Source organism: Hermetia illucens, chromosome 4 (genome assembly GCF_905115235.1).
Source record: "Hermetia illucens chromosome 4, iHerIll2.2.curated.20191125, whole genome shotgun sequence".
Taxonomy (NCBI): Eukaryota; Metazoa; Arthropoda; class Insecta; order Diptera; family Stratiomyidae; genus Hermetia; species Hermetia illucens.
The window spans coordinates 48,425,149-48,439,285 of record NC_051852.1 but is presented as its reverse complement, the minus strand read 5'-3'; the positions used below and the strand labels follow the sequence as shown (position 1 = coordinate 48,439,285).

Genomic DNA, 14,137 nt, shown 5'->3' with positions numbered 1-14,137 from the left:
ATAAAAAAAAGAAAGACAATTCTCCTAGTATTGGATAATAGTTAGATGAAGGTAGTCCACAGTCTACTCGGGGATTTGAACTTCCCGCCTCTGTTGGCAGATGTGGAGTCGACAGACTAGAAGAAACATCTAGACGCCAACGCTCTATTGAGTATTACCAAGTTTTCGATCCGGTTTATCCTACAGTGTCGATTAGTGACAGTCTAAGAGACCAATGCCGAGATATGAAAGTTGCAAAGTCTAGCAAAACTCTCACTGTTGTCGTTATATTAAGGGTGCCATTAATTAGACATATGATGTATTGAACCAACAGTAGGTTGCATTAAAAACACCGGAAGCAAGAACGGTGTGTTTGTAGCTCGTTCAGATAGTGCCAAATGTACGTTCATCCTTTGTCACAAGTGCTAGAAATCGTATCGGCGAAAGTTGAATTAGCTTGCTTAGTTTTGCATTTTGGAAAATCCTCTTGATTCTTGGTTTTTTAGGAATGTTGCCATGTAGCCCCGTTTAATGGAATACTTCGTAGTACAGGATATTGTCACTGTGAGTGGGAGACGTAGAATATCACCTTCAGTCTGTCGCTTAGTAGAACTCACCGCATTTCAGAATATTTGAAATGTTGCATGCATTGTATTCACTTCTTTTCGGTTGAAGGTTACAGTTTGTTCGGACTATTGGCTTTCCGAAGGCACTATCATCCCCTCGTTTGCTGAATTAGTAACTGCCCTAGTAAGAATGCATTGGCGGTATGAGCTGTACCCTATGACGTTTTGATTTTTGGATGGGTCTGATCCAATTGATTCCTCTACTGTCATCTTTTCCAAGCTATCCTAGGCAATTTATTCATTCTATTTATTCCCATTATACTGTATTTTTTATAATATTTGGTTAATCTTCCCCTTTCTTTTCTTGTCCAGATAGCTGAGTGGTTAGAGCACAAAGCTGTCATACGGAATATCGCGGTTCGAATTTGCACTGGTGGGAGTGAAATTTGTATCGTGATTTGACGTCGGGTACCAATCGACTTAGATGTGAATGAGTACCTGAATCAAATTAGGGTAATAATCTTGCGCGAGCGCAATGCTGACCACATTACCCCCTAGAGGGTATTGTAATCCTGTATATGTACCGTTACGGCCTTGAATGAAGTGCTTAAACACACTTCAAGGCCCTGATCCAATATAGATTGTTGCACCAACGATTATTACTATTATTCTTTTCAAAATAAATTGCCAGAAAAAGTGGTGTAAAGGGTCTTAAGATGACATGCGGTTTTTGGAAATGACGACAAGGGACGATGTACCAAAAGACCTAATTTCCCTTCCTGAACTGGCTACCAAATAACCTCTTCCTATATGAATAAAGTTAACAACTCAATCCAAATTATATCCATCGGCGAGGCGCATCCAGGAACGACCAACTAATCACTGTGTGGTGTCCTTTTCCGGACAAAATGGAATACTTAAAGAAAGACGTAACTCTTCAATTGCATTTTCATCATCCTTCATCAAGCGACTATGATGAAATGATATTAGATAATTAAGAGGTTAAGGCAGCGAAACCTCCATTAAACTTTCTGTGTTACTTCATAATTCCTATTTGTATCATATGCTACCCCCTTATAAATCGAAGAAGTGAATTGACTGCACACTTTATTTCCATTTTTCAACGTGCAGTCGCTATCCTGTCGTCGTTATGTCTTCGATTGCTGCCATTCCACAGCTCGGCTGCCTTGTTACCAATAAAATCGCCATCCGAAAACAATCAAATGGCCGTTAAACTACCTGCCAAAAACTCCATAACCATAAAGGCGAACGTTAAGGCTTCAGCTCGGCGTTATGTACAAGAACTGTTTGTCGCCTCATATGCTGGGAATACTGGCGCTCGTTTGGATGGATGCTGGAGCCAACAGATACTGCGGTACCATCGCCAACTTGAAGTGGAGAGGAGAAGCGATGATTCCAGTGGTGATGGAACCACAGAGGAGATAAATGGCACCTCAAGGATTAATCGTATCTTTTTTCGCTCCCAGTTTTCCTTTTCTCTTGGTCACTTGCTAAGTTGATGTCAGGATCGGATTAGTCTTTAATTGGATAAAGGTGGAGATGACTATCTTTATCTGATTGATCTCAATGTGTGGATAAGGTGTGATGTGTGTACATACATACAATTTGATTGTGGAATGATAGTGCATGTGATGAGTAACTTCTTGCGTGTGATAAGTATGTTTCTCAACTAAGATAAACATTGAAGGGTGCCATAGAGTGTTAAGGGATGATGATATATGGGTAAAGTTTTAAATTATTATAGAACCACATCATGGTTCAACCTGAATCTGATAATTTGATAGCCAGTTATAGTTCGCTTTTTTTTATTCAGTTTCAAATGTAAGCCATGTAAAACATTATTGAAAGGAACAGTAGAATGAAATTTATTCGAAGTCGGCAACCATTTCCTGGTAAGGGTAAATCTGAAACGAAAAAGTTACATGTTTAGTAAGATACGGAAACAGTTTGTGTGGAATGTTAAACAAAAATACTAACTGAAATAATACTAATTTGGTTAATATTTCACTTTCACACATAGTTCACTTTAATAACTTTGATTGATAAAAATGGCAATGCATTATCATAGGAACCTGTCAAATGTTTTCGGATTCGGGAAAGGAATCACGAAGAATAGAACTAAAAATAAGCACCAAAATAACCAAGGTTCTCAGTCAGACAAATCGTCACAAAGTGTCTAACACTTTGTTACCTGTGGAATGTTACTTCCTCAATATCAACCCAATAACAATGACAGATCCGCCTACACTACTTCGCCCAAAATCAGGAATTAGTCGACATTGCAGTTGAATCCACTATCCAGAGATGACTGATAAGTAGATCGCCTAAACAACAAATGGCGGAGAAAAAGTAGTCTTCCCTCTGCGGGCCACACAGAACGATCCGTTTTTGCTAAGTCTTAGCTTTTTTTTCGGAATACCGGAAGCTCACCCTTTGTTTTGTGTTCATCTTATCTGAGAAATTGTTAAGCATATTTTTCTTTCCGTATATAGCTACAAATTCAACATGTTCTTTCATATTTTTCCAAATTACAAGGAATACGTACATATTACAGCAATAGGTATTATCCTCGCCCTAAACAAACAAACTGCCTATTTCCGAATACTGTACATATACCTGCACGTATATAAATTGATCGTACCCATATTTCCGATTTATTTCGTGCACAAAAGCATACATATGTATGTATGTAAATATATAGTACGTGTATTAAATACAGTTGATTTAATGTACAAATATATTTATCTGAATTACTTCATTACTTTATTAGCACGCGTATACTATATACCTACATACAAACATGTTTAAAAACTAAAACCAAAACAAAATAATTCTTTGGAACCACATTCACATGAACTCACTTCGTTGTGGTATTGACGAATTGGTTTGTGATGATGATGTCATACACATTGTAGAATGCACGAAATTCACAAAAAATGGCAAAGTTAAGGGGGGAATTTAAGGGGGGTTCCCATATATGCAATTGGCTGCAAAACCCCCTTAAGTTCATCTTAGCCCCATGATCCATTGATGTAGGTTATAATATAGAAGATGATCCTACCAAGTTTGATGGAAATCGTACTATTACTAACAAAGTTGCAAGTTGCAAATTCAAGACTATGAATGTCAATATCATCCGAAACTGGATATTCTCAAATAATAATATATAATAATATGTTACGTATTAATAGGACAAAAATGCACTCAACCCTCAGGCACTTCCTTTGCGATTCTCTATTTCTAGACAGAGGCAGCTTCGGACATTAGGAAATCAATTCTTTGGCGACCTAAAACAGATCTCTGATTCGAGAGTGGAGGATCTGCTGCCCTTCGTAAACTCTAGGGCTGGCTCTGAAGCTCCGAGCAACCAAAATTGTAGACAGTCTTTTCCTTGTTCCTCTGTCGCAGTCACGGTCTTAGTAAAATGCGATACCAAAACGGTATAGTATGGCGCTAGTTGGGCCCCTCAAATCGAGCATTTATGCCTACCTATTCCTCTTCTCACGAACCAGTTTATGAAAAGATCATTGCAAGATTTATCACCGTCATTGGCTTAGCAGAAGTATGATCTTCCCCTGGATGCCTATCATCCAAGCCACTATTGCGATATTCTACTTCTAGATGCATTTACGTTTGATGGTGAAAGTGATCGTGTCATGAAACTCTTAAACAGGGCAAAACAAATCGGAGACTAGTGGAAGTATAAAAATGCATTGAAGACACCTACCAACACAATCATAGAAGCAAAACGAAACAGCTTCAGGGAATTCTAGCACCTTATCAACGGACAGAAGGGGAAAAGATGAATTGGAAACTAGCGATGGGCAGTGGGAACCTTTAAAACATTATAATCAACCGGAGAGATGGCATTTTCCCTGCACTACTTCAGTACTTCAGAGAGGCCTAGAAACCTGTTTAGAATCTCTCCTAAATGTAACATCATTTCCTTGGGATATACACCGCGGCCATGGAGGCAGGAACCCTGTCGTCCAAACCAAAACTAAGGGTCGAGGAGAACCTCTACGTGGTGACACTGGGAGACGCTATAATAACATTGACTTTCTGGTCGTGATGCAGTAGTCGGATACTCCAAGGCTTTCGGCTATCAGGCCTGAGTCTATACCAGAAGCGACTCCTACCACATCAGAGGCCTGTCTGAGGAGAATTCCAAGGCCATGTACGCTCGGTCGGGTTATTTGCAGTTGGACCCCTAGTGGGAGTTCATGAGACTTTAAGCAAGATTATCATAGGGCCTGAAGCGTGGAGTTGTGCTTACAAATCCGGTGCAGTAGAAATTGAATACCATCCAAGATATCCAGCAATACAGGCCAATGAAGTCCGTAACTTCAAAGATACAGGTAAAAATGAAAACGTACGACTGAGGGAACCAGGAATGGAATAACCCCAGGGTATTCATCAGGGGATACGAACTCAATCAATCGAAAGATGCAGAGCCCAAGAACAGCCTCCGTATCATAATATATATGTATATACTTACTGGCCACAGCAGGCTTTATCATCACCTGGGGAAGCTAGGGATGTCTGTGAGAAAAGTGACGAAACCTCTACACATGTTTTGGGACAGTGTCGGGCACATGTGCAAAATAGGTAGAGGCACCTAGGAGAATACTTTATACCAGATTGAGGATGAAACCCTTCAAAGTAGAAAACATAAGAAAGTTTCTGTCGGTTGTAGGGTTGAACGACATACGATGCTTAATAAGTACACTATAACAGGTAAAAGAGCATAATAGTTCTTCTACTACGCAGTGCGACTTGTCTTGACAGTATTATTTACGGTATGACCTCGAATGTGAAATCCTTGAGTGTTCAGGAGAATCAGCACTTTATGTATTTTTTAGTTCAGTTTCACTTCTCGTGGCTATTGACGTTATTGACTTATCTGTATACAATTCACCAAATAGTTTTCAGCCAGCCAACATCAATCAATTGCAAGGGTGCTTTACTGAGAGTTGTTTGTAACGACAATACTTTTATAAGTTCAAGCGCCTTTGTCAATGACTTTTCTTTAACTCGAGACTACACCACAGACTGGACAATTTTTTGCTACGAAATTTTGTCTTCCAGATCAAACTCCTTTCCTTTTCAGAATTACAAGATCTAACTTGATATCGCCCTACTAGAGAAAGCTCAAATATCCTTTTCAACAAATAGGTTACCGGAAGAAGTTTCATTCCATTCCAGTCTAGATCAAACAACTCCAAGGAGCCTGTAAATAGCTATATATTGAACACAAATGGGACCCGGATTAGTATTGAATAACGACAACAATTTTAGATGTTCCACCTTGCATTTGACTGAATCAAGGCTTTGGAGGACCTGAATATATGTATATATATCCATAGTAATAAAAAATTATCGGCTTACTTACCAACTCCGCATAATCCATGGAAAACTCTGGAACAAGATGCTCTCTCCGTAGGACACTCAGAGCATGGTTTACCTATTATATACGCTTTCGGATCATCGTTGAAAGCTGGGCTGTAGTAGCACCTCATAATGTGACCTCCAAACATTCTGAAATTTACAAATCGATTACCAAATTTATATATGCGACTGATATAATATCCTTTATGTCCTCAGATAAAATTGCGGTTACTATATGAAACAAAGATTCTTTTGAGCCACTATATTTGATCCTCCAGGATTTTGCGCTTGTTAATAATTTGGTATTGAATATTACAGTGATGATGTTGCTGAAACTAAGTCTTAGTGACACAACCCAGCAGAGAGTTAATCAGAAACAGGTTGACAACAGGATATTGTGAATGCAGCAGGTAAAGGGCTTTTAACTATTATAATAGGAGGATGTTCTGGTTAAATATTCAATGGTTTTGAGCCAGGTGAGTAAATAAGTTAGTTTAATGTTCGGTTTATTAAAAGAAGCCATCCAGCCAATATCACGTTACACATGTCGATAGTAGCTTCTAGGTTACATATGAGTCACAATAGATTCAATTACTCGATTTAACTAAATGCTGCATATGCTGGACCTAGATGCAAGCCAATTCGAATTTTTGTTTTTCTCCTAAGTTTTTTAAGAATCCTATATCCCTCCTTAACCTTCTTGCACCATCTACTTTTTAAATAACCCACGCGTTGACGATTCTATGATAGTATACTGCATTCTATAGTATAGTCAGCAATGGGGTTGTCGCTCTTTGTTAAAATTTGACCTATCGTCTCCGCCTTCTCATCACCGGGTCAACTGGTATGTGGCCCGTAAGCAAAAAGAATTCTTAGTTCGAGAATGTAATATGGCACAAACAGGTGGCTTGATACATTCGAGTAAGAGTGGAAGCCACTTTCAGTGAAAGAGAATATTAGCACTAAATAAACTCAACTTGATATCGATACAAAGAACGCAAGCGAATATAGCGCTCTCAATACATTTCTCAACATCAAGTTCAATGCCACTATCACCAACATTAACACTAGCAAAATAGACAAATTGCTCTACACCTTCACCTTATAGCGCGTCAACCACACCCGCGGGCCATCGTTCGCGGTTACTTGTAATTCCCTTCAGCACCCCCACGACTTTCGCCACGCTCGCACTCTCCTCTACTGTTCTGCGCCAAATGCCTTGGGACGACCACTCATCGGCTATCTTGAGAGAGTGGATTCCATTCCACAATGCCATTGTCGCCCCTTGAGTACTAAGCTTTCATGTCCTCCGGAGAAGGCAGCATGAAGGACGTCATTAAATCCTACGAGATTTTACTTCGGTGCAGAAAGGGACTTTTGCTCCATCATATTTGGCTCTGATAATGACAATTAGATTCTCCTTGATTTGCGTACGAGTGAAAGCAGCAGATCCGCAGTAACTGCAGCTCCAGTGATAAGTAACTCTGCGATGAGACCATCAATTCGAGTGGCTTTGCTCCGTTTAAGTGCATTTATCCGTATGTTACGGTGGCTAGCCATTTCATCCATAAGATGAGAAAAATCACCGGGTGTGATAGGGTTAAGGACTATGATCAAGCGTTCTTTGCACTTCTTCAATTGTTCATCATCGTGGATGAGAAATCGACCGTTAACGTCCTTCACAGGACCAGTGATATATTTGCGATCACATTTCTAAAATTATTGGGATCTGCGTCATCTTTCGTTTACCTGACCAGCGCAATAGCAAAGTCTCTGCTATCACGGTGCTATGCTGAACTTCTCAGAATTTCGCTTGATAGCGGAGTTCGATTGCGTAACACCTGCCACCAGTCGCAGCAGTCAGTAGAGCCTTCAATGGACTATTCGCTTCCACGACTCCGCAGTGACTTCCTTTCGGGACATGGGCGACGATCTACATAGCACCCCAAAAAAGAGCATTTTTGGTGGCGGCCCAATGCTCATCGATATTCTCTGGCGAGTTATCATTATATCTGCCGTCCCCCCCTCTTTTGAGCGACAGCTGGATCATCCAAGCAGCCGATATTGAACTTAGGGAGTCACAGTTCCCTAATCCTGCGGGAAGTGGCAGACGCAACACGTAAGCAAACGTAAGCAACCATCAGATGTTGATCCCTTTCGAGGCCGATGTCAGCGTCTCTTTTGTTACGCACACCCAAGAGAGAATCAGTCAGTTGTCAGTCAGTTGAAACCCAATTAACCTTATGGTAGGCTTTGTTTTCGAACAATGTATGCCACTAATGCCGAGGAGGTGGAAGTTGCAGAAATCCACAAACCTCCCACCATTACCGTTGCGGTTGCCAAGGCCGTGTTTTCCCATCACACCCTGAAGTGCGTTAAATTGCTCGTTGAAAGAATCCCTTTTCAATATATCGGCTGTTTCCGTTGGTGGGTAGCGTTGTACAAATTTCATGCTCCTTAACTTGGGCCAGAGTCTTGCAGTTAGAAGTCTGTAAGAAACTGGCTCACAAGTAGCCGTCAGAAACAACGAGGAGCGTACATTTCAAACACCAATTATTGTCCGTTTTCGAAAGCAAAAGTTCTTCGGCGTGAAGTGATGGACGAAGTTATTGTTCGTTTCGATAGCCAAAAATCTTCCGATGTGCGGTCATTCTTTATCCGAGGCGTTGTTGACATTTTGGTAGCAATAAAGTTTGAAAATTTGCAGGTTGCTAGCCCACAAATTTTATCCCTTTTAGTCGCGTCTTACAATAATCAGCTGAAGACTTTGAGTGTATTCTTACGCCCCAACTCACAAGGCAATACTTGCAAAGCTCTGGGTATTGAGACAGGTTTGAAGAGTGCAATGTCCCATCAGACTGAGAACCTTAGTTTTGTTGGTGGTCCATCTCCAACCTCCAACCAGTGAGTGAACAGATGTCACCAGCGTAGCCGAGGTACTTGAAGAAAGATGCTATTGCTCGCTGAACCCCTCCGCGTCCACCGAATAAGCCAACACTAAGAACGTCACCGATAATAAGAAGGAATGGTATCGTCGACAGAACAGGACTCCTCCTGGGCAACCTGAAGTTCTTCCGAAATATTACTTCAATGCAGTGCACCATATTTTAAGGCTATTGGTTTCTCCGAAATGTCCCTCCTGCTTAGAGAAAGTAAAAATACTCCTTCTTCCCGCTATTGAAAACTTTCTCGAAACCAATGATAAGCAAGTCAAACGGAGATCTTAACTCCACATAGCATTTCAAAATGGTCCGAAGGCTGTTAATGTGGTCAATGTAGCAGTGAAGCATGTTCCCTGTCGATCATCTACCTGGATTAGTTTGTCAGATTGCTTGTCCCTTAGTGCGGATAAAAACACATTATGGAATTGTGTACCCAATTGGGATGTGTGTGTGCACGCATACGGTAAATAGGAGCAAAATTCCCACTTCTCTTTTAAAATTGGCTTTGAGACGGAAGGACCACATTTAAAGGATATATATATTCTCATTCTCTACAGTTCAGCCCCAAGTGGCACTCTTCGGCCCTATGAGAGTACATTCCACTGTATGGTATAGCCCGCAATGCCATTGCCACCACTCCTTAATGTGTGACCTATCCACTGCCACTTCTGTCTTAAGATCACAGTGTGTACGAGTGCCAGGCCTGTACGCCGGCCAGGTTTTTCGTTTGGGATAGTGTCAGGCTAGCGTAGTGCGATGATATCTGCTTCGTAGGTATTCCATGTGCTAGTTCCATATAGCAACATAGAAAGTACACTAGCACAGAACCGCCGATCTAGCGCTACTCATGCATCAGGCAATATCCAATTCGGTACCAACGTCGGCCCAAACCATGCTTCTTAAATATACAAGTTAATCGATACCTTCGATGCTCCACCCAGTAATGAGATGACTCGTCATACAAATGCAAAGTTCTCAATTGTGTTAGTCTTTCTCTTCAATTCAACCCTACTTGTCTCTCGTTCCAAATTAAGAGCCATTTGGCCAAGGTTTATATCCCGGTTAGAGAACAAGCAGCTGTCATAAGCGTAGTTGAAGTGTTTGAAGAAAGATGTCATTATCCATTGAACTCCTTCATGTCCTCCGGACGGCAGGATGAAGAACGTCACCGATAACAAGAAGAAATAATATCAATGAGACGATGTAACTCTGGCTGATTTCGTTTTGGACCTCAAAATTCTCCGAGATTTTGCCCCGCTGCAGCACGTAATATTTCGCGTCATAATATGTCGCCCTGATAATAAATCCGGAATGCCCCTCCTACGTAGAGTACTCCAGATACATTCTCTGTTTATAAATGATCCAAAATGATGTATTGCGCTAAAAGGACAAATTAGCCTGAGCGGAATAAAGCCATAAAAGGTTCAAATTTGCCAGTAAAATGTGGGCCGTGCCGCGACTCAGGGAGAATGTATTTCCAAAGAGATGCTTTAGATGCCGCGATTTCGGTAACTTTGCTGCAGCATGGACTAATCAATATGATTATCAAAAAGGTTCATGAAGCGCAGAGGAAAATGTCGCCATTTTACCATAAATTGTACTGAAGATTCACAACACATGCTGTGGAGGGAGGGGAAGGAGGTGTGGACAACCTAACACACTTCAGTACTTGTCGTAAAAAAGGCTGATTTGGCAGGTAAGTGACATTTAGGTCATATCAAAAGTAAGCGACATTTTTGGCGACTCCAAAAGGAATTCACGACTTTATGGCAACAGCAGTGAAAAAGATGGCTTAGCAGTGTCAGCGTGTAACTGAGACATGTGAAGCTACAATTCATCTACGGTAGGAATCCAAACGAATACGGAACAAGGTCCTCTCGTATTAAGGTTATCTTTCATGCGAGCGAGGAAACAAGAGGAGCGAAGAGCGAGTGATGATGTCGAGTTCAGTTACAAGGTGCACTTGGACTACGACCGAGAAAAACAGAAAAGGCCAACTCATTTCTCGGAGGCAGCCTATCGCAGGGATGGTAGTATTCACCCCGTAGGGTGACTCACCTCCCGGCTATCGCCTTCGTGGAGGAAAGTGCTGAGGTTGAGCTTGAACATTCTCGCTTTCTCGTGAAGTCGATACCGTATCCGCAGTATCCAATCACTCGCCACCAAGTACTTATCAAATCTGAATTTACTCAAAAGTCAAACTTTTTTAATGGAAAAATTGATTCCAAAAATTATGATTGAAGATGAAGATTGTTTCCTAACTTAAGATGGAGCATCTAGAAACTGCGAATGTGAAAGATCTGTTATTTGTACTTACTCTGCGGCAGCGCAACCTAGGAACTCTGTTGGGGGGTACGTCATTTGTGTCATGTTCGGCGGCCTGTGAATGATGAGCAAAAGTAGACCTGGAAAGTTGGATATATAGCATTTTTGTAAGTTTACTTTTGTTTCATAAAATCAGCAAAGGTCTCAATATCGTTGGCTTCCAGGAACCAATGTCTCATAATAGTTATAACAAACCTATTCAAAGGTAATTTGGGGTTGAAGTAGTAAGTCTGGCCCACAGTAAATGTATCATTATCTAGCAAAAAAGTAGAAATAGAATTTACTGCTAATTGTCCTTAATTGCAAATTTACATATGAAGTTGCAACTGTCCTTGCCCCTGGTGCATCGAGTTAGGAAGCCTCTGGCCATTTCATGTAGGTCCTCATCCCAATGCTAGGTTAGTAAAGTCATTTAAAATTCCGGCCAATACCATTAGCTAGAGTACATACATACCAACAAGAGCATATTAGCAATATGGAAATATCCTGCGATTTTGTTCCGAATCCCGTTATGACCATTAATAAGGATATTCTTTCGTTTTGCAGTCATTTTCAGAATTTCGAACTCCGCACAGTTTGCTGATGGTCCGTTTGCCTGAGGAGTTAGATAAACTTAACCAAAAGTCTGAGGAACTGAGAATAATATAAAATAACGGATGAAATTACCTTCAAGCAAATTGAGTGTGGTTGACCATCTTCACATTTTAAATTACGACAACGGTCGAAGCTATCTTCGCGCGTAATCAAACGATATTTATATCCTTCGCTAAAGTAGATATACGGTAAAAGCAAGAGAAATAGTGCAGCGTATCGTGACATTTTAAGGGAAAGTTCAAGTTTTAATTTTGTGTTGTCACATGTAGAGGCTTCTTAGAAAGTCAACGTATCCTTCGACTAAAATACTAATCTCAGAAATCTGAACCTGACATCTTTTCTACAGTGTAAAATTGCCTTCTAAGCATGACCTATTCCAAGCGAAATGTTGAAGTTTAATTATAACATAAAAGTGGTAATTCTCTCAGTTCGTTTGTTTATTGTGTGCAAATGTCGGCTACTGGGAGTATGTGAAAAAAGAGATCGACCACCGGTGTCCATCTCAAGAGCCGGTATCAGAAGGCCGTCCATTGCGATTGCGAGAGTGCGAAGGGTAAAAAGGCCGGTAATAACGAGAATCAGGAAGAAAGTGATCTAGTTAAATACCACATCATCACCAAAGAATACAACAATGCAGACCTGCAACACCAGGAGAGAGCTAAATCTACTGACTTCAAGAGCAACTGATCAGAATGAGGCGCAGGGGAAAACCAAGGGGAGCAGAGTTGACAAGGGTTGGGATACCTAGCAATCTTTGCAAAGAACGAAGCAACAAAGGTCGGTGAGATAGGCGGAACAGAGGGGATATATTCTTCCCATGTGATCCGTGGGTACATAATATAATGCCATGCGATAACCAGACTTTCTCGATTCTGGCAACGCCTAAGAGGACATGAAGCCTAAGATTGTCCAATATGAAAAAAATCCACCGAGTCCAATTGCTCGCTGAAGATCCGGGCAAAGAGAAGCTCATCCAATCCCCACGCCTTCAAAACTCCAGGATGCCCATAGATAACTGATAACTCCAGAGGGACAGCTAGCCTCTCCCACTCGAAATAAATCGAGACTACATGAGTGCACTGAAATAGGATGTGGTTTGAAGCCACGATGGCAAAAATACCAGTCGAAGCCGCGTACGAGCTCCTGGAGGAAATGAAAATCGCGGGTCTGATAGGGACGGATGGTCGCCCTATGTAAGAAGCACGCTAAGGATAGCGTAGATAAATCTACAACCGTTGAAGTGCGCCTCAGCGAACTTCTCGATCTTGAAATTCCACCTACATAATCGTGGTCAAGCTGGAGGAGATGTATGTATAATACATTTCCTCGATTTATATGGCTCACGAACGGTTAATAATACCGATTGAATTACCATATTTCAAGTCTGTCATTGAAGCTAGAAAGGCTCCATTATTAATACAACCCTCTCAATTGGTAACAGGGACAATACACCAACTTTCCATTTCCTCAGCCCAGAGAACTATGACGGTGGGAAGAAGGCCTTATCACCTTACTACCCGACAATGTACTTTCAGTGTGGAGAAATGAAAAAGGAAGCCTGGGAGAAGCAACAGGTCTGCCAACTCAAAAGGTTTAGGAAACAACCATACTAGGCGCGAAAGTTTTACCAATAAATTAGCGGGATGAAGCCTTATATACCTCGATGCTCATTCTGCCGAGGCAAAGAGGGAAATCTGATTTCCGACAGATGGACATATTGGAGCGATGGGTTGAACTGCTGAACAACCAGAATATCGGCGAGTTGGAGGTCCCGCCAACTGAAGACGGACAACAAGTACAGGAGAAATAGTCCGTGCAATTCATCGGGTTAAAAATCATAAGTCGCCGGGAGGCGATGGAATTTTAGCCGAATTGGTTAAATATCGGGCCGACCAATTACACCAAACGGTTGACCAACTCATGCTCAAGGTGTGGGATAGCGAATCAATGCCTGTCGACAGGCAACGAGGCATTATCCCATACATAAAAAGGGGGATATCACGCAGTGCAGCAATTATAGAGGTATCACGTTGCTGAATATCATCCATAACATATTCTGGGCTATTTTGCTAGGTCTCCGCTGCTGTGGTTGATAGTAATGACTGAAATTTTACGGATATAGAAGAGGAACTGGACGGAGGTTATAACGTATGCATACGAATTGGTTACTGGGTGCGATCCTTAATCGTAAGTTCTATTGGAGACTTACCGAAAATTTAAGGGCTAAGAAAGCCTGTATATTTTTTTACTACTGCAAAAAGACTTTCGTAAGGAAATGGATCCCTCGATTGAGGATGGTTCTTCGGTATTGAGCCGTAGTTC

At 41.3% G+C, this 14,137-nt stretch overlaps 1 protein-coding gene across 1 annotated transcript; it reads right to left on the bottom strand.

Annotated features, from left to right (window-relative positions):
- Nucleotides 1-2,354: 2,354 nt before the first annotated feature.
- On the bottom strand, nt 2,355-12,103 carry LOC119655607 (antigen 5 like allergen Cul n 1-like). The gene is made up of 7 exons (XM_038061563.1): nt 11,888-12,103; nt 11,676-11,816; nt 11,534-11,615; nt 11,339-11,477; nt 11,214-11,276; nt 5,959-6,104; nt 2,355-2,470 (listed from the first exon to the last, which is right to left on the bottom strand). Exons 1-7 carry the CDS (start codon nt 12,038-12,040, stop codon nt 2,382-2,384), a joined length of 813 nt encoding a protein of 270 aa, XP_037917491.1. The 5' UTR covers nt 12,041-12,103; the 3' UTR covers nt 2,355-2,381.
- Nucleotides 12,104-14,137: the final 2,034 nt, after the last annotated feature.

Excerpts from the sequence above, each read along its gene's own strand:
- LOC119655607 (XM_038061563.1), bottom strand. The coding sequence starts at position 12,040 with ATGTCACGATACGCTGCACTATTTCTCTTGCTTTTACCGTATATCTAC. Across the intron at positions 11,817-11,887 it reads CACACTCAATTTGCTTGAAG|GCAAACGGACCATCAGCAAA; the intron begins GTAATTTCATCC and ends CTAACTCCTCAG. Across the intron at positions 6,105-11,213 it reads CTAGGTTGCGCTGCCGCAGA|AATGTTTGGAGGTCACATTA; the intron begins GTAAGTACAAAT and ends TGTAAATTTCAG.